The sequence below is a fragment of the Aphelocoma coerulescens genome, assembly GCF_041296385.1.
Source record: "Aphelocoma coerulescens isolate FSJ_1873_10779 chromosome Z unlocalized genomic scaffold, UR_Acoe_1.0 ChrZ_unloc_scaf_3, whole genome shotgun sequence".
Lineage (NCBI taxonomy): Eukaryota > Metazoa > Chordata > Aves > Passeriformes > Corvidae > Aphelocoma > Aphelocoma coerulescens.
The window spans coordinates 294,025-317,602 of record NW_027184088.1 but is presented as its reverse complement, the minus strand read 5'-3'; the positions used below and the strand labels follow the sequence as shown (position 1 = coordinate 317,602).

The 23,578-nt window shown below is 49.0% G+C and overlaps 1 protein-coding gene across 1 annotated transcript; it reads left to right on the top strand.

Annotated features, from left to right (window-relative positions):
- Window positions 1–8,508: 8,508 nt before the first annotated feature.
- Window positions 8,509–15,191, top strand: LOC138103975 (uncharacterized). The gene is made up of 6 exons (XM_069002652.1): window positions 8,509–9,505; window positions 9,759–9,946; window positions 11,587–11,707; window positions 12,784–13,367; window positions 13,960–14,073; window positions 14,451–15,191. The coding sequence occupies exons 1-4, from the start codon at window positions 8,509–8,511 to the stop codon at window positions 12,792–12,794; spliced, it is 1,317 nt and encodes a 438-aa protein (XP_068858753.1). The 3' UTR covers window positions 12,795–13,367; window positions 13,960–14,073; window positions 14,451–15,191.
- The last annotated feature ends 8,387 nt before the right edge of the window (window positions 15,192–23,578 follow it).

The following is a 23,578-nucleotide window of genomic DNA, read 5'->3' as shown; positions in this document are numbered from 1 at the left end:
CCGATAACGTAGCATGAAGCATTGTAGCATTACAGGCAGCAGGAATTGGTCTATTTATATATCCCTTAAATTGTTCAGGGTTAAAGTCAGGTATGCTTATCAAGCAAGTACGGAATGAATCCTGCTTAGTAACATCAGCAAAGGTAACCCACACATTGTGTTGTGGCACTACTTCCAGAATATCATGTGCTTTGACTGCTGTCGTAAGGTGTTGCAGTGACCGCTTGACCACAGCCCAAGCCAGCTCCAGCGGTGTGCGGCAGGAGTGGGGAGCAACCAAAGGCGCGAGGCTTTAAAGCTGCTCCTCTGGAGTCCAGCTCTGCCCAGAGGAGCTGAAGCTCCAGTTGCTGTGGCTGTCAGCAGCCCTCGAGGAAGGGAAAGATAAAAAGTAACGGGGAGGCTTGCCACGGGATACAATCCAAGCTTTATCTAAAGAGGATCCACAATGAACAAGCAAACCGTTGCGGGGTTACACCACCTTATAAAGGGGGGTTGAACAGGGGGAGCAGCCCAACTAGGGACCAAAGGCAGGATTAGAAGGGGGGGCGTTGGAGGGGAGTGCCTACACCTGGTCCAATGGTCTTGGTGGGTGGAGGAAGAGGGCTCACATGCCCCAATGGGGCGTGGAGGTTTAGAGGATTTCCAAGGGGGAGGTATCAGAAGGGGCAGGTTCTCAGGGGATTGACAGGGACCATATAAGGGCAATTTAGGGAGGGCTTGGGTGATGGGCATAGAACAGTCCAGAACTCTGGGGGCGGGGGTTTGGGTGATTGGCAGGGAAGGTGCCAGAACAAACAGAGAGGATAACCATATTAGGAGCACCAGGGGAGCGGTTTGGAATTTGGGCAGACCCACTGGGAATAGGGGTGGGGGAAATAGGGACAAACCATTGTGGTACAGAGAACATGCAGAAATATAATAAAACATTGCACCACCACAAGAAGGCTTAACAGTAAAAATGTGATCACTGAAATTTTCCCACGAGACCCCATTTTTCCTGCATTCTCTCCTTCCAGTGTGCTAAAAGCCATGACCAGTCATCCTCAGGTACCCACCAATCTTTAGCCTCTTTTGGCAAAGGAATCTTGTTCCAACACAAAACTTGTTCTACTCCTACTTTACATTCCTTTGCAGAATGTATTTCTTTACATTTTTTCGTAACAAGATTAATACTACTGCAATACCATCTTGCATCACAAGCATACACACAATACCCACGGTTTACACTTTCCACAGTCTGAATCAGGACATTTGAGCTGTAGCTGAGGTGAGATTTCAGTTTTCGGCATCAGCACACAGGTTGGCATCGCTGTCTTTCCCCAGCCGTGGTTTCACCCACTTCACAGGCACCCAGCATGATCCTGTGTCTGTGGAAACACATGCATACCCCCTTCCCCAGGTTAGTAATTGCATTGGTCCTTCCCATTGCCCTGTAGCCCCATTTTTTACCCATACTTTCCCGCTCTCCCGTGGAGTTTCATTCAAGTCTCCTTTTAGTCCTGCCCCGTGTTTTACCGCAGGAGGAACAAGAGTATCACCTAGGACACGTCGATAATTCATTACATAGACAGCTTTTTCCAAGCGGGCTTGAGGCAAAGGGACAATTCTCCCCCTTCTTCTTTGTGAAGCAATTGCTTCAGGGTATGATGGGTACGCTCCACGATAGCTTGTCCTGTGGGAGAATGTGGAGTCCCAGTGATATGAACGATACCCCATAAATTACAAAAGGTGGCAAAATTACGACTGGTATAACCCAGGCTGTTATCAGTTTTCAAGGTATGTGGAATCCCAAGGGCAGCAATAGCTGTGCATAAATGTTTTAGAACATGTTTCGTGGTTTCTCCTATTTGTACAGTGGTCCAGACTGCAAAAGAAAAACAGTCAACAGACGCACGAATAAACTGAAGTCGGCCAAACTCTGGAAAATGCGTTACATCTATTTGCCATAATTCCAAGGGTCCAAGTCTTCTAGGATTAACTGCTGTTCCCAATGGCTGATGAAGTTGTTGACAATCACTGCAAGATGCCACAACAGCTCGTGCATCAGTCCAGGAAATGTGAAATTGTTGGTGCGGGACCTTTGCTGATTGGTAAAAAAAATTGATGCAACTGCGCCGCTTATTAAAACTTATTTCCAGCAGGAGCAGCCCAGGCAGGAGAAACTGAGTAATCTGCTGGTGCATCGCCTTTGGCTGGGCTACCCTGACACTTCCAATGACTGCGAATGTGAGGGACAAAATAAACACAGTGTCCCTTTGATAAAGCAAAAAGCAAGCAGCGAAAAAGCAAATATAGGTCATGATTATTCAATTCCTTTAACAGTGCATGTTCTAAGCGACAACTTACTCCTGCCACATAAAGTCAATCACATACAACACAAATTGGCTGATTATTCCATTTTTCAAGTACTACTGCTACTGCCAATAATTCTAAGTACTAAGCAGAGTGGCTGTTTGTTTCATGTAAAAATTCCTGTTTCCACTGCCCTTTCTCTCTCCAAACATAAGCAGCCTTCCCAGTTCTGCCCCTGGCATCTGTGAAAATTGTTGTTCCTTGAACCGGCTTAGAAGAACAAAGGGATTTTGAAATCATCTCAGTATTTGTTACAAATGTGAGCATTTTATGTCCTGGCATATGAACACCGAGTTTGCCTGTAAACTCCAAAGTAGCAATTTGCAAGTCTCTGCTATGTTTTAGCATCCAATTTAAATATCCTCGAGTGGTTGGCACAATAATTTCTGCAGGCTCGGATCCAGGTATTTCTATTACCCGGTTTAGGCTTTTCATTATAATATGGGCTAATAATTCCACAGGTGTCATTATAGTTTTCTTTGGTTGTGCTGGCAAAAAGATCCATTCTAATATACACAATGGATCTGGCTGTTGGGCCTATTGAAACATAACTGCAAACACATGAGCTCTTTGGCTAAATATAGCTACTGCAATATTCAGATCTGGATTCCAGCAGGATGTATAGCCTTGTACAACTTTTTGCCCAATATTTTCAAGAGCCTTTTGAGCTGCTTCAGTTAAGTTTCAAGGAGCATCAACACTCGCTCCTCCTGACAATAAATTTAACAGAGGCAGTAAATCTGAATTGGTGATAACACATATTGTCTGAACCCAACTAATGTCACCTACTATTTTTTGAACATGGTTAAGTGTTTTAATAGTAGGGTTTAACTAATTTCTGTGGTCTTACTGTGGTTTGATCTATTATTGAACCCAAATATTTCCAAGGTGGCATCTGTTGCATTTTTTCTGGTGCAATAAGCAATCCCTTCATTTTTAACTGCTGTTCTAATTCTATACTAATTTGTTCTCTGTCCAATTGCATTCCTGCAATCAAAAGATCATCCATAGAATGATAAATAATCAATTCTGGATGCTGTTGCCTGAATGGTGTCAACACCCAGGCCACAAACAATTGGCACATAGTAGGGGAATTTTTCATACCTTGTGGCAAAACAGTCCATTTATATCTCTTGTAGGGTTCTTGCTTGTTAAGAGGGAACAGAAAAAGCAAATTTTTCTCAATCTTCTGGATGCGGTGGAATAGTGAAAAAACAATCTTTTAAATCAATTATCAATATTTCCCAATGTTTTGGAATCATATTGGGGAATGGTAATCCTGGCTGAAGTGTTCCCATGTCTTCCATTACCTTATTTACTTCCCTTAAATCATGTAACAAACGCCACTTTTGAGGAATAGTAAAAATAGGTGTGTTCCATGGACTTACGGATGGTGCCAAGTGTCCTTTCTGGACTTCTTCTTGCACCAGTTCTGTTATGTGGGCCAGTTTTTCTGAACTTAATGGCCATTGATCTATCCAGATTGGTTCGGTCACTTTCCATTTAAGTTTTAATAGAGGAGGATGTCCACCCTCAATGGCCACCCCTAAAAAGGTGATTTTGTTACCAGGGTTGCACCCAACTGACTTAAAACATCCCTTCCCAATAAATTCAGTGGGATAGGCATAACATACGGCCTCACGGTACACTGGCTACCATCCGAAAGCCTACAGGATACAATATCAGCACTTATCCAGGTATTTTGCTGTCCACCCACACCCCCAGTCACTCTTTCTGCATTTCTTATGGGCCATTTGTTCGTCTAGTTGTTAATTCCAATTATAGTGACACCTGCTCCTGTATCAACTAACATTGTCAATTTGTAAGCACTCCCATCTTTCTATGTTAGCAAAACTTTGCATTGTGGCTTTGAATTTTTTATATCCATTGCTAGGTAAATTTGTGGACTACCGGTGGATCTGAAGCCACCTGTGCCACGCAGACAGTTGCTGCCTTAGGTACCAAAGATTGGAATGGTATCAATTGTCCAATTTTTTCTCCCTCCGGTATTCACACTGGAGGATTTGGAGCCCAAACCATGATGCGTATGACCGCCCTGACAGTCTGCGTCAATAACCCCTGGCAGCACAAACACTCCTTGACGGGAGGTTGACGACTGGCCCAGCAAAAGTGCACTTAATCCTTTCCCTAATGGTCCCTTTGCATTGGTAGGGACAAACTGCACTTGTGAGTCAAGCAATGTTACTTCCCGGGCTGTGGAAACGTCCACTCTGGCACTCCCTGAGGTGGCGGCGGAGAGGCGATCCAAGCAGCCCTCTGCTGCCTCCCTGTGTTGCTCATCGCACCGGGGCCCCTGCGCTCTTCTTCCAGTTTCCCAGTGGGCTACCATCCTTTTTAAAATTTGACCTGCCCTCAAAGGCCCGATGTCCAGTTTTCTGACAACGATTGCAAACCCCAGAAAAGGTAACTTTTTCAGTTTTAGAAGCTCAGCACTGTGCTTTTACATGTCCTTGTTTCCCACATTTAAAACAACGCGGTCCCTTATCTCCCTGACCTTGTTTTACAAGCGGCTTTACAGCCGCAGCAAATGCTTCAGCCACTAAGATAGCATTTTCTGCCAGCATCCCAACTTTCTCACATGCCTCCATCATAGCTACTATGGAAGCAGTGCGAGGGAGTGCCATCAGAATTCTTTTGCATGCTGAATTAGCATTTTGAACTGCTAGGGACGTAAGGACAGAATCCCTTGCTGCTTCAGGAACACCGGACCTTTGAATGCTTTCTCGCAATCGATCCAAAAAGGACATGTATGTTTCGGTTGGTCCTTGTGTTACTTTAATGAAAGGTGGCACTATTTTGCCATCCTCAGGCATTTGCCTCAGAGCCTCTCGAGCTGCATGGGCTGACTGATGTAAAATCTGTACGTGCATTCAGCTCTGTACTTGAACATCAGTAAATGCACCTGTTCCTGTTAGCATTTCTACAGATGCAAATTTCAAAGGGTCACCATCATCCCTGTCTAAGTCAGCTACAGCAGCTTGCTGACATAAGTCAGTCCACTTAGACTTCCACAATATATATTGCATCCCTGTGAGTAATAATTGCATTAATTGTTGACAATCATAAGGACAAAGAATATTGGACCCAAAGATGTTATCAAAAAATGACTGTGTGTAAGGATTTTGCAACCCATAATCACAAACTGATTTTCTAGCTTCTTTAATTACCTCCCAAACAAATGGTGTCCAGTGATTAGGTTTACAGCCCCCGTCAGGATTTGAGCCTCCCAACACTACTGGATAAGCCCCAGGAATAAATTCTCCCTCTATTATGGCATTCTGTATAACTCCAGCATTTCTCAAAATAGCTTGGCCCTGACCCATCACTTGGCCCTGATCCACCACCCCCTGATCCACCCCCCCCACCCCGTTTGTCTTCCCTCTCTCCTCCATAACTCTTCTGCTTCCATTTCCTTACGTCTAATCCGCTGCAAACGATCCCAATCTGACTCTCCCCCTAAACACTGAGTTACGTGGTTAAGTCTTTCCTCCCGTCTGATGTTCCGCACGTCTCTTTCCCGTAAGGTTCGCAGCAGTCTCTCCCACTCCGCGTTCTGTTGTTCTCATTATTGCTGTTCTATTGCCAGCCATGCACTCCCCTGCTCCTCTATCTTCCGAAGTCTCTTGAGACCCCAGTCTGCTGCAGCCGGCGGCAGTGCGGGAACAACAGTAGGTGGTGGAGGTGGAAAAGAGAAGTCTCCCCATGGAGGGGTAGGTGGCAGAGGTGGATACTCAGTGTCAACTTCCATAGGAGCCGCCGGAGGTGGCTCAGATTGTGTTGGGGCTGTAGGCACAGCAGGTAGCTCCTCAGGGGCACTTGGATACGGTAAGGGAGGTTCAAAAGCCGTGAGAGCAGGGCAGGCTATTGGGGCTGCCGCAAATGCCTGTGTGGCCCCATCAGCAGCTGCCTACTCTGCTTTCATATCTTGCAAGGTCACACAAACTAATTTCCACGCTGTAGACAAAGAACGGGCTTCCTTATCCCCATTGCTAACCGCATCCCACAGGGGGTCATCCACTCCCTTCCAAGGTTCTGCATCAAAAGCCGTACTTGGCTCAGGTGCAGAGCCGTTTTGCCGGCACCATAGCAACAACCATCTCAATGTGGGCTCCTCATATTTCACCCTCTCGTAGAAAGGATTTTTAACCGTAACCTGACTATGGCCCCTTCTTCTGCAGAAACTTTCTGTCCCATAGCCACACCAGCTGCTCACCTCCAGGGTGTCCTGTCGCGACGTACTTTGATAAATCCTGGAGCTCTTTGCTCCCCTGACTCACAGTCCAGCTGTGCCAGAAGCTCCAGCTGGTCTTCTCCATCGGGGTGTATCCTCCCCTCCTTTTGAAGTATCATGTCTGGCATCACCATCTGCGGAGAGAAACAATGGACTCTACACAATTCAATGGGAATCAAGCAGAAGCCATTTTATTGATGAACTACTGTCCCTAATATACAATTCTTGCTTTCCCTACATGTGATCCTGCATAATTATTACTGCTTAAGGCCTATTTTCACACGCTACTTGATGCTTTATGATTGGTTCTTGTATGTGTGTCACATCATCTGTTGTGTATGTCACGACTGTCCTTCAGTTTGCATTTTATTATCCTTTTCTTCCTTTGCTTGTTCCTCCTTCACATCCTCCCCAATGCTACTTGTTCCTTTCTCACAACCTTCCCATGGACTTTTTCCCCTGTGTACATGCTCAAGTCCTTCTGTCTTACGTGCTCTGGTTCTTCTATTTTATGGCTGGTTCACGATATGTCCATTTTCTAGTAAAAACATGGTTTCCACAGAATACTATTGGTGGGACATTTTTCTCGGATGGACTCAATCATCCACAATGACCCAGCTCTTTAATTTCTTAATCCACCCACTTTTAATTTTGTCACTAACAACCATAGCCCTCACGGCTTTAAAAATATGGATGTGGTGTAAAATATGGACCTTAGCATCCCAAGTGTGGACAACATCACAACTGCAAAAGAATTTGCAAAAGATACAAAAAGAATGGGGGGACTTGATACACAGGACTCCTTTAAACACAGGACTCCTTTAACATATGAAATATAGAATTCTTTTAACATAGGTGCTTTAGTATAAAGTGTAGATTAGGAAAAGTTGGGTGTTGGGTGCTCTGCTCGACTGCAACTGCTTTTGCAAGACAAGGAGCCTGGCCCTGGAAAGGGGCTATGATGATCAGTGAATAGGAAATGATGTACCTAACGCTAACTGCTCTTGAAAAAACAGACCCGAGCGGACTAGGACGATAAGGGAAAGGAACGCGAGCTAATGGGTTTGGCTCTCCGCTTGTCTGCAGAACAGGGGCTGAGTCCCTGTGGGCTGAGCGATAAGGAGGAAGACGCACGCTAACTGCCGTTTTAATGACACACAGAGGAAGGGGCACAAAGGGTGGAGAAATGGAACAAGAAAGTAGGGATATAATCAATACACAGTTATACATGAAGTGGAACTAATATAGTAACAAAGTGTGTAACAGTAGAATTAAGTGTGTATTAGCAAAATAGACAGAATAAATGTATTAAGAATAGTGTGCTGTGTTTGTAACCCTAAGATAAGGAAACCCCAAATCATGCAGGACCCACTAGGACTGTAACTCTAGATAGCTAGTGACCAAAGCAAGGGCGGATGACAAACTTGTACACGTATAACAACGAACTTGTAAACGTAGAATGACAAATTTGTAAACGTATAAAAAACCTCGGTAAGATAATCACGTCGGACACGCATATGGAGGAGTTTACCCCAGCGTGCTCCCAGCTTGGCCAATGAAGGTGTGCTTTACTTTACACCTTGCTGTGTAACCTTTACCTTGCTGTGGAGTTGATTCTTTTGAATAAATCCAGGCACGGCACAGCGTGGGGACAGAGCCCGCCGCTGCTCCCAGTGCTCTCGCCAGGGGCTTCCCGTGCTGTGCCATGCCGTGCCGCTCCGGTCCGTGCCGCGCCCGGGCAGCGCCCCGGGAGCCGCCCCGCCCGCGCTGTGCCCGCAGCCCCGGCTTTGTGCCGCTCGTTCCCGCGCGGGGCCGAGCGCAGCGCCCCCCTCAGGCCGCGCGCCGCCGGTGCAGCCGCGGCCGTTGCGCTGCGGCCGTTGCGGCGCCAGTGGGCGACAGGCGCGATGGCCGAGCTGCCGCTGCCCGCCGGGCTCGACGCCCGCACCTTCCCCGCCAAGCTGTGGCGTCTGGCGAACAGCCCCCGCGTCCGCTCCGTGCGCTGGGACAGCCAGGGCCAGGGGCTGCTCATCGACCGCGCCCTCTTTGAGCAGGAGCTGCTCAGCCCGGCCGGCGTCCGGGGGCCGGCCCCGCGCACCTTCAGAGCCACGCGGTTCCGCAGCATCGTGCGCCAGCTGAACCGCTACGGCTTCTACAAGGTGCCGGGCCGGGCTGGCGCGGCTGTGCCGGGCGATGCCGGGGCGTGCCTCCACTACAGCAACCCCTGGTTTCGCCGCGACCGCGCCCACCTCCTGCTGCGCATCAGGCGCCGGAGCACGGCCAACAAGCACCGCAGGCGCTCGCCCTGGGGCTCCCAGCAGCGCCCCCGGCAGCGGCCGCGGCCGGCGGGGCCGGAGGGGCGCGGGCGTTTCCAGCCGCTGCCTCGGGAGCGGCCGCCGCTGCCGGCGGGGCGGCCTCCCAGCGGCTTCTTGCTCCTGCACAGGGAGCGGACGCTGCCGGACGGGCGGGAGCTGCGCAGCCGGCGGCCCAGCCGCTTCCAGCAGCCCCCCAGGGAGCGGCCGCTCCTGGCCCGGCGCCCGCCCTGTGGCTTCCACCTCCTCCACAGGGACCGGCCGCAGCCGGCCCGGCGGGACGGGCCCAGCCGCTTCCAGGAGCTGTACGGGGAGCGGCCGCTGCCTGCCGAGCGGGAGGTGCTCAGGATCCCGCCCTGCGAGCTCCTCGGGCTCTACGGGGAGCCGCTGCTGCCGGTCAGGCGGGAGGGGCTGAGCCGCCTCCAGGAGCTGTACGGGCTGCAGCCGCCGCCGGCCGGGCTCCCGCCCTGGGCTTTCCAGCAGCTCCACACGGAGCGGCCGCCTCCGGCCGGGCGGGAGCTGCTCAGGATCCCGCCGTGCAGCTTCCAGCAGCTCCAAACGGAGCAGCAGTCCCCAGCCTGCAAGCCATCAGGTAGGAAAAGAGTTCTCCCTTTGCTTTTCCCAAAGGTCGTGAAAAGTGACCGTTTGAAGTATTTCCCCACAACGCTCTGTCATTCTCAGACAGAAATTGTCAAACCTGCTAGGAAGGGGGACCTGGAAAGCCAGAAGAATCTCTGTCTGGTTTTCCTGTGTGCTTCCTGTGATGTTTACCGCAAGGCAGCAATAGAGCTCTGCATCCCAAAGCCACATTCTGGAGCCTGACCAATGTGTTTGGATTCCTGCAGCCACACCGGGCAGTTCAGCCTCCAGTGCTCCAGCTGGCAGTGCTGCTTGTGCAGCATCGACGGCCTCCAGCGAGACACGGAATGCACCTGGGCAAGAGGAATTGCCTTCAGCGGATCTGGGCCTTCAGGTCGAGCAAATGATTCAGGAGATCAGGAGATCCGTGGCTGAAAGGTCTCCCTTTGCTCAGGTAACCCCACTGGATGGGAATGAAGGGGCTGGGCTGAGAGCTTTTCAACGTTGCTGCAAAGGCTTCTTTAGTTGATTTCATGATTATTTAGTGATTGAATTCTTGTTGATCAAGCAAGATTTCTAAAAGAAGAGGGATGACAAAGTCTCCCCCCTTAGTGAGGATGAGAGGTGTGAGCCTGTGGTGGCCACGTTTGGGTGCTCCTTTTGCTGGGAAGAATCCCCGGTGCAGGGGCCTTTGTGGTGATGCTCTGTAGGTTCTAAGAGGCTCTGTTTGATGGGAAAGAAGAGAAGAGTGTGGGGAGAATTGCCACTGAAGGCAAAGGGTCCCGTGCAGGGAGGGGCATGCGAGAGGTGCCTCCCTGACAGCAGCAGCAGACGTGGGCTCTGCCTGTTTTGGGTGGGAAGGCCAAGGCAAAGCAAGGGCTGGGCTGCAGCTGCTGCTGCTGCTGTGTGAGCCGTGCCGAGCGTGCAGGCGCTGCCAGAGCCGTGCTTGGGGATGGGCTGGAGCTGCAGCTTTCTGCTCCTTTTGTTTGACAGATGCAGTGTTGGGATTAGGAATCCCGTTTCTCTTAACTCTTGCCTCTTCCCAGACTTGCCTGGAGTGTCTGTGTTGGCACAGGCCTTTTTGCAGATTGTTCTACATGTTGGCCAGAGAATGTCTCTCTTTCTATTCATGTGCAGCCCCATTGCTTGCAGTAGATTTCTGGTTGAGGAAGGGCAGACTCAAGGAGGGGAGTGGGGCTTTTTGGATTTACCAATATGTTATTCTCAAGTGTGATGTCTTCTGTAAACTCTCACACAGCAGTTTTCAAAGGCATTTTATTCCCTAATAAAAGGAAACATTGCAGGCTCTGAACCATCTTTAGAATCTTTAGGATTCTGATGGACAGGCTGTTGCAGAGGAGATGAATATTCTGGAAGTGGTCATAGTGAGAATATCTTTCTGTCTAAAGGTAACTTGCAGGTGCTTAATCTTGGGCATTTCCTTCCTCAGTGGAATTAGGAAGCACAGCTTGGTTGTCTGGCTTTTCATGTCTTTTGGGTTGGTTTTTTTTTGTACCCTCCAGATTTACAGACTTTTGGCACTGGAAAATTTGATGCTGGAAATACCCTAGGTCCATAAGTGTTTGCCTGGATCATCCATATGGGGCAGCAGCAGAGGGCTTCAAAAAGCACCGCCTTGTGTTGATGGTCTGAGCGGCTGGGTGGGGGGTGGTGAGAGTGCCAGGCAGAAATGTGTGCTTTGAGTGTGGCTTTGCAGCACCCAGCCCTGGGCAGTGCTGGCAGCGAGCTCTGCCCCTGCCGACGGCCGTGTTGGGAAGCAGGAGGGCCCCAGGCTTTCTGCTGGCTGATTTCTTAGAGCTGGTGGGAAAAGCCAGGCTCAGGGTGTGAGGGCACATCCCCTCCCTTGGTGTCTCCTGGTTTGCTGAGTTCATGGTTTGCCTCCAAGGTCATTTTGTAAGAGCTTCAGTTGCACCTTGGCCACACGAATCCTGAGTTTCAAACAATTGTCACATGAACCGTGTGGGCAGCGTTTCCCTCCTGATGGGAGTGGAGAAGAGTTGTTGTATCCCTGAAGTCATTCCAAGAAAACAGTGAGTGATCTTTGGGTTTCTTTCTTTCTGGTTCTCTTTCAAGGGGAATGCTAATGTTGCTGCCGAGTCTTCAGGAGGAGAGGCCGGGAACAGGGCTGCAGCAGAGGGAGCTTTGCCGGGCACCGAGAGCTGCGGGAACAGTTCCCCAGAGCCTGAGGAGCCTGGTAAGGAGAGAGCCCCCACTGCTTTAGAGAGCTCTGAGGCGGCTGCTCTGAGCCTGCCTCTGGCAGGAAGGGAGATGAGAAGAGCTGAGTTCTTGTCTGCAGGGTTGGTGCTTCCTGGTGCCTTTAGGTCAAATCCTGCCCTGGCACAGCCTCCCCGAGCCCTGCCCTCCACGCTTCTCCAGAGGCACTGACACCGAGTGCTGTGCTGTGGCCAGAGAGCAGTGAATAAACCCAGCCTGTGGGAGCTGTGTCACCAACCTGGCTGTCCCAATTTTGCGCTGAAGTCCTTGGATGAATTTGCTGCAGGGTAGAGGCTGGGCCAAGGGACTCTTGAAGGAACAGGGGAAATAAAAGGGCAAAAAGTCAGGCTGGGAGTCCAAACGTTTGGTCTCAAATCACTGACTGAAGGTAGTACCAGTCTGCTGGTATCTGTCCTGAGACACAAGAAAAACAAGGAGCTGAACATCAGAGGCCAACCCATTGAAAAATCACAAATCCGGTCACAAAAGGAAAAGCCTGAATGACCCCAGATCAGCAGGACCTAAGAGGAGAGAGGGAGCACTTTGGATCCATTCCTTAGCCAAGCTGGTGCAGCCTGCAGGCCTCGTGGGGAGCTCTTTCCCTCCCAGCTCTTCCTGCCAGAGCTGATGGTCGAGTTGGAGCCGCTGTTGCTCACTGCAGAGGGCAGTTTGTAGGTCCCAGGTAATGGAGCTGGTTCATAGCTCACAGCACCCGTCAGCTTCAGCCATTTCAGTGAGGACTGAGGTGTCTCTGTCAGCACAGAGGAGGAACAAGGCTGGGCTTCTTTGTGGGAGCTGGGACTGTCTGTGCTTCAAGCTCTCGTGGGTGCCATTTGCACTGCGTGTGCTGAGACTTTATTGGGATACTTCAAACCTTTGGAGGTTTTGAAAACTTGAAAGGATCCCTGTTCTTTAAAGAGCAACCTTCAAATTCCCAAGTGAATTCCCACGTGATGGCCCTTTCAGGCCATCTTTTACAGTCCCTGATGAAGGACAATTGCTGCCCAAGGGAAACGTGCATGAGGGCCGATATTGAGTGTTCCCTTTGCTTCCCAGATTCCATCTGATTGACCTCTCCAAGAGGGCTGTCCTGCATGGGAGAAAGAGACAGAGGGAGGGCTTGTGACCATCAGGCAGGTGCAATCCCTCTGTCTCTAGTTGCATTTATAGATATGTAGTTATATTTATAGATTTATGTAGTTGTATTTCTATGTCTGTATAGTTGTAGTTACAGATCTGAGTAGTTAAATATATATTTGTAGTTGTAGATGTATGTAGTTTTTTATATAGGTAGTTGTATTTATAGATGTACATTTGCATTTAAAGATGTGCAGTTACATTTATATATGTATATAGTTATAAATGGGCATAGTTATATTTCTATAGCTATAGTTATATGGAACTTTAGATAGATAGATTGATATTTGAATAAATATAGGCAGCTTTTTAAGCTCTTTCTCTACTCTACTTCCTCTCACCTCTTGCTTTTGCCCCTGTGCCCCCTCTGTCCCCTCTTTCTGTGCTGGCTCCGAGCTGGCGGCCGGGCCGGGCGGAGCAGCAGCTGCAGCCCCGGTGTCCCTGGAGCGGTGGGAGCTGCCGGTGGCCGCAGGCACTGTGCCCTGAGGAGCTGCTGGAGGGCGGTGAGCCAGAGGGGCTGGGGAGAGGTGACACTGAAGGGACGGTGATGTTGAGGTGCTGGTGGGGCTGAGGGGTGTGGGGGAGCAGAGGGCAGTGGTCGGGATGGAAGGGACTGGGAGAGCTGAAGGGGATGGTGGAGCAGAGAGGTGTGGAGGAGCTGCTGGGTGGGGATGATGGGGACTGAGGGGACAGGGAAGTGGCACAGACTAAGGGAGGCATTAGGACTGAGGGAACTGGGAGGACTGAGCAGGGTGGCAGGAACCGAGGGCTCTAGAGGGAGCTGAGGGGACCAGTGGGGCTGAGGGAATTGGGAAAAGTGGGGAATGAATGGTGGGACTGAGGGGCAGAAGTTCCGTGAGGGAAGTGGCACAGGCTGAGGGGGGTGCTGGGTCTAAGGGGACTCGATGGGTCTGAAGGGAGTGAGGGGGGGTGAGAAAAATTTGAGGGTCTGCAGGAACTGGCAGGACTGGGGGTTTGCTGAGGGCATGGCAGGGCTGAGGGGATGGAGGGGGCCAGCAGGGAGCACAGAGGGGTCTGGGACTGTGACTCTGCCAGGCTGTGGAACCAATTCCAAAGCCTCCACTTTTGCCACAGCTACCGTGAAGTCGTTGAGAAGAGCCGGAGAGTGACGGGAGGCAGCAGGGAGAAGCTGAAGGCCGCCAGCAAGAGCAGCGAACGGGGACCTGCTGCTGCCGCCCGAGAGCCTGGGTGAGGCCCCAGGGCCGCTGAGGCAGGGTGGGCGTGAGGCTGGCGTGGGCTTTGGCCGCGGGCACTGGCCGGCTGGGCAGGAGCGGGCCCTGCCCGTGCTGGGGCCGCTCAGCGCGGCTGCCCCGGGCGGCACAGGGGCTGTCCTTGGGCAAGGCAGCTGTGCCGGCAGGGCCCGGGAGCGGTGCCGGCTGTGCCACGCTGCCGGGGCTGCGGGACGGTCCCGCCGGGGCTGCGCTCGCCACAGCCTGGCCCGCTGGGCCTGGTTTTTCTTTCTAAGCCTCCTGGGGAGGCTCTGAGATTTCTCTTCCCTGATGGAAGTGCAGCTGCTGCCAAGGGAAACGTCCCGATCCTGACTCAGTGTTCCCTTTGCTTCCCAGATGTCCCATCTGCTGTCCCCGTCCAGGAGAGCTGCTCTGCACGGGAGGAAGCGACAGAGGGAGAGCCTGGGAACATCGGCGCCTGCAGTTCCTCCTGATTTAGTTCTAGTTCTAGATGTTTACAGTTGGAGTGGGAGAGCTAGAAGTATATGGATCTTTACATGTGTAAACTGATATTTGTATAGGTGTATATGTATGGATGTTGTTATATTACATCTGTAGTCATATTTCCATACTTGTTCAGTTGTGCAGCTGTATAGTTCTGTTGCTGGGCCTGTATGGATTTTTTATTGGTCCATTGATAGTTGTATGTTTATAGATAGGTTTGTTATGTATGGAATGTATTTTTCATGTTAGATGTCATGATATATGTAATACATAATTAAATCTATATTGTTATGGTTATATCTGTATTTACTTGTATTTTTATATATATATGGAGTTGTATAGTTCTATAATTTTATTTATTCTGGGTCTGGGATTCTTTAGGGAGGGATATCAATAGTTCTGTATTCGTATATGGGCTGTACAGTTATAGTAGTATGTAATAAATTACATTGTTAAACTTCATATTTGTGTATAGTGAGTGGTTGTAGAGGGTGTCAAGAAAGTAATGTTTTTAACTGAAGTTGATCTCTATATATTTACATAGCATGATTGTAACAATAAATTAGTTTTCTAAACTTCAACTGATACTTGTATGTTGATATATTGGCAGCACAGGTGTATCAATTTTAAATAAATGTCATTTTTAAACTGAAGTTGCTTTTTGTGTATTTGTACATTAGCAGTACAAGTGTAACAATCTGCAATAAATTCAGTGTTTCAACTGAAAGAAGGGTAGATTTGTGCTGTCCAAAGGACTGGGCAGATGTAAACGGGATGCTGCTGGAGGATTTTGGCCATGAAAATCTCCAGCCGTGCCCAGCAGATCCCCCCAGCTGCAGCCAGGCTGGGCAAGGGAACGGCACATTTGGGCTGGCAGCAGAGCCACACGTTGGCTACAGACTCGCTGCAGAGGCCTGCTGAGCAAACGGGACTCCCCTGAGCGTAGAACTGCAGCCAGGAGCCACCCGGGGAGGAGAAATCCACCCCCGTCCCACCGGGAGCTCTTTAGGGAGCGCTCCAAGTGTCCCTCTGAAGGTCATCCTGGAGAGCAGCAGCAACCTGGGATCCTGAGCCAGCTGCGCTGCCTTTGGCAGCACTTTGGCAAAGGGTCTGGAGCCAGGGTGAGGGAACAGTGACTGTAACTGCTGCAGGGCAGGGATGAGGGAAGGGCCATTGACCCAAGTGCTGAAATGCTCCAAAATCCAGAAGGATGCTGGAGAACAAGTTCTCACTGTTGGGGAAGATGAAACAGGAAAGCCTTATGATTGCCTGACAAAAGATTTTGGGAATATGAAAACTGTAAGCCACATCGAAATGAAAGCCACCTGTGAGATATAAAGTCTTAGTTACTGAACAACTGGAAAACAATGGTATAGCCGACTGAAGGTGATCCCCTCTTGATTGAACAATATGCTCTGCTTGCAGACAGGTCCAAGGGTCAGAGCAGACCCTACTAGCTCAGCTGAAGGGGTCCAAGGAGTAGTTTTTAGAAGTTAAAATGTAACACTCTATGGTAATGTAATAACTCTTATAGGCTGTATGTAAATGCTATAGGATTTGTACCTTGTATTAGATTGGCTAGTGAGAATATTCAGTACAGAAGATGATTTATTGTATTGTAACAAGGACCTCGCTCTCTTGCTCTTAACTCTTTTACTTAGCTCTCTTAGCTCTCAGCTCTTAGCTCTTGCTCTTTACTCTCTTGCTTTTAGCTCTTAGCCCTTAGCTCTCTTGCTCCCTCTCTCTCTCTCTCTCTTACACCTTGGGCCTGCTTGGAGCTGCAGCTGGCAGCTCTAAGCAGTGCCCCTGTACCCACGCCCTTTGCAATAAACAGCGTGCTCCAAAGATCTGCTTATAGAGATCTCTCGTCTCCGGCCGGCCGTCTCCGGCTGGGCCGCACCGACCAACCCACACCCACCACAGCTTCCACACTCACAAGCGCTGAAATGATGGAAGCCCTTTGAGTGAAGTTCCCTGAAGGAACTCGCAGGGGAGTTGCTGCTGGGATCAGCAGGACCAGGAGACAGCAGGATCTGCTCATTTTGCTGGATCTGTTTCCAGGACACAGGCTGTGATTGCCCTGCTCACACAAACCCCGTGCCCATGGAGCCTGCAGGGTAACAGCAATGCCCTTCCAATGAGAGGCTTTGCAGCTGAAGTCACTGCCCTCGTGTTTAGGGAATGAATGCCTCCCGTGCCAAAGCACTGGCAGGTCACCAGGGCTCCGGGAGGCAGAGCCTTTAGAGGGAAAGAAAGATGAGGCACCCACACACCTGAAACTCCTTCAGTTCTCTTAGTTTGTGGAATGAGAAATAAGAAAGCTGAGGAGAGGGAAATGCAGTCCTCTCAGAAAACATTGGAACAAACAAGTCTTGTGGGAAAAGAAAAGTAGGTAAGAACTTTGCCTTGTTTTCCTGGGCTGTGTCTTCTGCAGAGGAGACAATGGCATGTACAGCTACCAGGAACAGGAGGCACTGCAGGGAACTGTGCACGTGCTCAGCAACTCAACCCTACTGGTGCACTCTGATGCCCAAAAACTAGGCCAGAAAACAGTACTCCATAGTATAAGGCCTACAGAGCAGGTATTTGTTTATTCAACGGCGGGAGTGAGTGGGATAACTCCACCACAAACTCACTTGTCCATTCTTCAGCCAGTAGTAGCTTTTCTACTTTTTTCCTTAATGTGCACATTGTACTTTCCTATCCTTCATATTGCAACACATTTTCTAATTCCATGGTTTTGCAAGCCCTTGCAGCACATGTGTGGTTTCTGCATGAGGTGGTCATCAGCCTCCTGGTGGTCGTTTCTGATGAAGGCTCGTAAGTCTTCCTCGGGCTTGAACTTCTCAGCCCTGTTCCCTGTGCATGCTCTCTAAGATTGCCAGCTCAAATAGCCAGTGGTTAGCTTTTGCAGTTAGCCTGTTCTGCTAAATGTGCTGATTTCTCCAAGTGCTTCATGCACATCCCCTGTTACAGACTACCTACTTCTTTCTGCATAGCTACAGGTTTTTGCAGAGCTCAAGCAAGATCTTGTTGCCTTGGCATCAACTTTGTAAGGACACAGGCAGCAATTGGATCTATGTAGCCACACATTAATCAAGTATTGTTAGCAATAGGATCTACGTATCCCCTCCTTGGGGAAACAGGTATTTACCTTTGGCCACACCTGGGCCTGTCTGGGGGTGTAGGATCCAAGACAACTCCTTTGCTTCCTCCTTGAGGCCTGGGCAGGCTTGGGGAGAAAACCAAGAGGAGAATGAAATCAGGTTCCCTGCACTAGAAGTTCTGTCAGATGCTCCTGCAGCACTGTCCAAGCCGGGCTACTCTCACAGCGCCCTCGGAAGCCTCGTGGCCGGCAAAGGTGGAGGCACCGCAGGATGTCCCCGTTCCCAGCCGTGGCTCTGCAGGGCTTTGCTGGGACAGCTTCCCCCAGCTGATGTGCGGATCTGGATGAAGGAGAAGGGAGTAGGGTATCTGGAGATGTATCTCTCTTAATCACTAGAGGCAACCTTTTGTAGTAATGATATGGTAGAGTGCTTAACTTAGCCTTTTTTGGATCACTTTTCGGCAGTGCTGCATTACAGTAAATTCCACTACTCCGTGCTGGGGTCCGTGCTGGCAGCGGGGCCGGGCCGAGCAGCGCTTTCAGCCCCAGGTCCCGGCTGGCCGCAGCTGACGGGAGCGGCGGGAAGCGCCGGTGGCACCGGGCACCGGGCACCGTCCCCCTCAGGGGCCGCGGGGCTCAAGGCACCGGGGAGCCGCTGGAGGGCCGGGAAGGCTGAGGGCACCGGGGCTGCCGCAGGGACAGCGCCGCCCAAGGCCCCGCGCTGCTGAGCTGCTGCTGGTGCCTACGGCACTGAGAGGCCGCTGAGGCGGTGGGGGCTGAGGGGAAGCAGCGGAGCTCTGCGGGAGCTGAGGGCGATGGCGGCGGAGGCCGAGTGGGCAGGGAAGAGGCGCGGGCTGAGAGGGCTGGCGGGGCTCAGGGCACCCCGGACACTGCGGGCGATGGCAGCACTGGGGGCCGATGGGCTTGGAGGGTCTGAAGGGACTGGGAGGGCTGCGGGTGTGCTGAGGCTGTGGCGGGGCTGAGGGCACGCTGGAAGTGACTCAGCATTCCCTTTGCTTCCCAGATCTGCGTCTGCTCTGCGTTTCCAGAAGGGCCGCTCTGCGCGGGCCCGAGCAGGCGGAAATGGGCCGGCCGCGTTCCCTCTCTCTCTTATCCCACCCATCCGTGTACCCAGTTACCTTTGTGCCTGTCCACAGCTATGTTTCTGTATGTCTCGAGGTCTGTTTCTGTACATACAGAGCTCGATAGCTACACCGTCCTATTTCTTGACTTACACTTGTATGGAAGTTTAGATGGGGACACTGGTGTTTGGATAGTTATGTAAAAGTTCACTCTGTGTAGCGTTATTTTTATACAGGTATCAATAGATTTATATGCCATAGATTGTTATATTTATATATGTATACAGTCCAGTGTACACACGTGTAGTATTGTACAGTTTAGTTCCTGCTCTGAGGACATTGAGATTATTTGGCTCTTTATATATATATACATACATATACATATATATCTATAAATATAGAGGCACTACTTTGTAACCTGTAACATACTTGATTGTGGGAACTGAAATGGACATTTGTATCTTTATCTGTAGTCAGCAGAGTTGTACCATTCTGCAGCCAGCTTTTAACTGAAATTGGTCATTCTATATAAGCAGTGCAGTCGTAGCAATCTGTAATAAATTTCCCTTTTAAGCTGACATTGGCTTTGGGGTGAATCGTGCCGCAACCGGGCCAGGAGACACTTCAGAGACAGAGTCAGAGAAGCGGGTATTTGCTTTATTCGGCGCGCCGGGTGTGTGGGGATCGCTCCTCCTAACACACACCTGGTGCTCTCTACAACACAGTATTAAGGGTTAAATTATGAATATTCATCACATTCCTTGGGACAGGTGTGGTTATACAAATTATTTCTCGGAAGTCATTAGCATATGGGCCACGCATGCGCTGTGTGTCCTGCTGGTCGCGCTGAGGAAGGCCTCTCCTCTTCCTCGGGGGTCTTTCTGATGAAGGCCAGTACTCATCCTCGCAGTGAACTTTTCACCTTTCTCCCTGGACGTGCGTAGTCCTTTGAGGAATGATTCAGCATTCTCTGAGATGATCCTTGTCCCCTCTATCTTGACAAGATTAGGGTGAATTCGGCTTCTCAGGCTTTGTAATTAACATCTGCTGTCTGAACTAACATTGCTGTCTCCCAATAGTTAACTTGTGCTTCCATGAGTTAGTTATTGACTGCCCCTTCTTCAGGGGCCCTTCTCCTTTCCAGGATTAGTGACCGCACTGATGTTTGTCCCTATTTCTTCACTGATCCTTATGCTTTGGCGAGTCTGTGACGGGCTGTGGCACCCAATTCCTCACAGGTCTGTCAATCTGTGGGTAATAGAACCTGTCTTGTCTATGAAACATTTGTCTGAGGTTATTTATCTGTGAGTTGTGCTCCATCTCTAGAACCCCTTTTCAGAGACTGAAAGAGTTCATGCCTCAAACATTGATAGAAAAGAGTTTTGCCCATTACAACAAAAACTGTATAAAGAAGCTACAACCAAAGAAGCCTCCCTGAAGGTACCTGACTGGGACTTTGGACTGTAAGTTAAACCACTAAGATTAGATAAAGAGAAAACCCATTCTTTAATTATCTCAGGCCTAGGAAAAAAAACACAAGGCTGACGGAGAGGAATGCATCCACAAGAGAGCCAAAAGCAGCAGAGTGTCACAGTTGAGACGGATGTGACACTCAGGAATCAATCACACCAACTCTGTTCAGAAGGCAAACAGCATCTTTAATTCTACAAAGCCTCTTTTATACAGCTTCTTGGCACTCGTGCTGTGTCCCCATTGGCTTCTATGTTAACACCCTACAAAACTACTGGTTACTTGCAACTAACAGCCATCTAAAACAATCTAAAGCAAATATCAGCCTCCCTAAACCAACTGTGCTTTCTACTTCTGTTTATGGTTTCTTGCTTCTGTTGATGCTATAATTCTCAAGGGTACAAAGTGATTGTGTCCAAGTCAAGCTCTGTGAAACTTTCAGAGCAGCTTGTCTGTTTCCACAGCAGAGATTCTTCCCTGGCTGAGTTTGGGGCGGGGGAGACCACAGCCTGCAGAAGCCAGGTTTACACAGACTCCCCCCTGAAATGAGGCAGGGGGGAGGAGGTTTTGGGAGTAACCTCTGGTCAGAGGCAGTGAACACCCATCCTCCCTTACACAAACTGGCCCAGCTGTGGAACCTCCAACCCCACAGGCCACATCCACGGGACATTCACAGGAGAGGAAGCTGAGGGGGTGTCATAATCTGTAACGACCAAGGCATGGAGTCAGACTGGCAGGGATATGGAGACATTTACTGAGAGAAACAAGCTGGGTTCATAGACTTCTTGAAGGCCCAGCATTTCCTTAGGTGGTATTTTTCACTAAGCGACCTATCACGCATTGCCACGTCAGCAACACGCTGTCTTAATGTGCTTATATGGGGGAGATCCCGCGCTGCCCACTCCTCTGGCAGGCTCCGGCAGGCTCCTCTCCGTAGGGCGCCTGCCGTGTGGCATCTCCTCCCTGATCCACGGAGAGGTGATCTTCCCCTTATTCTGTCCCTGTCACTCTCTTTCTGTGCCCCTCACCCTCTCTCTCTCTCATATTTACGTATCATCATCAAAGAAAACCCATACTGTTGTCACTGGCATATGGTCTCGTTTGCACCTTAATTTGGGCAGAGGCATTTCTAAGAACTTTAGTAACAGGATCGTGACACTAGCACAACCCCATATATTTCAACAGAAGAAGTAACTCTTTGTACAATTCTGAATGAATGACTAACCACCAAGGGACAAATCTCTACTTCAGTTCATTATTCACATTTTGTTCCAACCATGACAGCACCTTACAATACTTAATCTTCATACAGAAATGTGTTTCTTTATGCTCCCTTACCTGGCAAACCAAGTTGCAATCTCCCTCCTACTCCAGTGTGTTTTATTTTATATTCAGCACAAAAATCAGAAGAGAAGGCAAACATTAAGACCACAAAACCAATATTTAAAAATAACTGAGATGATTTCTTTCATTAATAAATACCAGAACCTCGCTGGTCTCGGTTTGCGTTGGGTCTTTCTCTTTGGTTGGTTGGTTGGTTGGTTGGTTGGTTGGTTGGTGGTGTGGTTTTCTCTTTCCTCTGGAGTGGCTTAGCACCAAACAGGAGATCTCCTGTGTTTAGACCACCTCTGTAATAACCCAGCCCTGAGTTTCACTTACTGTGAACTTGGACACTGAGTTTAGAAACAATTCCAACCTACAGAAAATTCCATCTGGAAACAGGGGAGGTATGAATGACGCACGGTCCCCAGGCGTTGTAAAACTGGAAACATTTATTAACTGTGTACACAGCTTTTATAATATTTTCACTATCAGATTAGGATAACAAGTGCCTGGATAGCCAACAGTATAACTGTTCATGTGTCTGCTAACCAATTATGTAAGTGACCACGTTCCTAATATTCACATCAGCTTTTTTTTTCCCCTAAAACAAGTGCTTGTATAACAATTTTTTCTGCAAACTACTGTGGTTCTGCCATTTTAGAAACTCTGTTCCATCTCTCCTGCCTTGACCGAATGGTCCTTGTTCTTCTTAACCAAGCGCTCTTTGCTCTCATTACTAAGCGTTCCTTGTTTTCGTGCCCCACAGAAACACCATGGCATTAAACTGGGAAGATATGGAAATAATAAATTAAACATCACTGTTAGATTTCTTTGAGCTCAGCAAAGGAGACTTAAGCAAAGAGATTACAGATTTCAAGGCAAATTAGGATAAAAATTTAGAGTTTGAAGAGACAGAAAAAAGGGATTTGCACTGATAAAGAAAAATTCTCAGGCTTGAAATATTGAAATTCAACGCAATAATTGTTCATCATATTACTGGGGTTTTATGCTTACTTAGACAAGACAGAATTGAATTTACAACTGAATTGTTTGAGTGAAATCTAAACCTTAGGTAATTTTTTTTCAGGTCCAAACATTTAAACTGAAGCCGCAGGGTTAGCAGAGTTAAATACAGGAATTTCAGTTTTCAAGTTTTATCTTGTATGTAATCAAACTTGCTAATTTACCTCCTGACTCTTTTTTCAAAGTCACAGTTTTAACACTGCATAGCACAATTCCCTGGTGGTTTTAAAGCAAAGGCTGTTTTGAGTATGCTCATTCTCCCAAACTCTTTCCCACAATTAGTTGTAGATACAAAAATGCTGCTAGCAAGGATTTTCTTGCTATTTTCTAAGTCCGTGAGAGACTTTTCTCTCTCTCACAGAAGAGGTAGTAGAGTTATGTAAACAACCAAACCACCTGCAACCTTGAAAAGTCTTATTTATGGTACAGTAGAAAAATATTTGACAATGGATGCTTTAGGATTTTAGCCAATCACCCCAGGGGTGGCTGATCCTTGTCCAATTAGACGATGAAGGAAAAAAGTCTGTAAAAGAGTTTGTAAAGTCATTAAAGAAATCAATCTTGCTGCACAATTCCTGCCTGCTGGATCTTCTCTCCTCCTCCTCCTCCCTATGGCTGCGAGACACAGTGATATATCCTAGGGCCCAGGCCTGCGGTAGTAATTAGTGTATCTTAATAACCTTAGTTAGACTTATGGGATCCTTAGACTTCAACATGTTCTATAAAAATGCTTCAGTCTGGATGCGACTGGCAGTGCTTTCATTCTAAACTGCAATCTGCATCTTGGGCGGGGAAGAATTTATACAAACAGCAAGGCAACTCAGATAAACTTTATTGTTTTTAAAAGTCCACCTCTTAATTAAAGGAGCAACACAAATATCGCTATCTCTCTGGCTTTGCAGCTTCTGTGCTGGAGCGTCAGGTGTAGCGATCTCTAAAAGGCGTCTCCAAAGCGAAGCTGCTCAGCAGGATCAGCTAAGTTCACACACGCGCGCATGGATAGCTTCAGTAATGTG

What these genes read in the sequence shown, in the direction of transcription:
- LOC138103975 (XM_069002652.1), top strand. Translation starts at nt 8,509, where the DNA reads ATGGCCGAGCTGCCGCTGCCCGCCGGGCTCGACGCCCGCACCTTCCCC. An exon ending in CCCAGCCTGCAAGCCATCAG is followed by an intron (nt 9,506 to 9,758) that starts GTAGGAAAAGAG and finishes GGATTCCTGCAG; the next exon opens with CCACACCGGGCAGTTCAGCC. An exon ending in AAAGGTCTCCCTTTGCTCAG is followed by an intron (nt 9,947 to 11,586) that starts GTAACCCCACTG and finishes TTCTCTTTCAAG; the next exon opens with GGGAATGCTAATGTTGCTGC.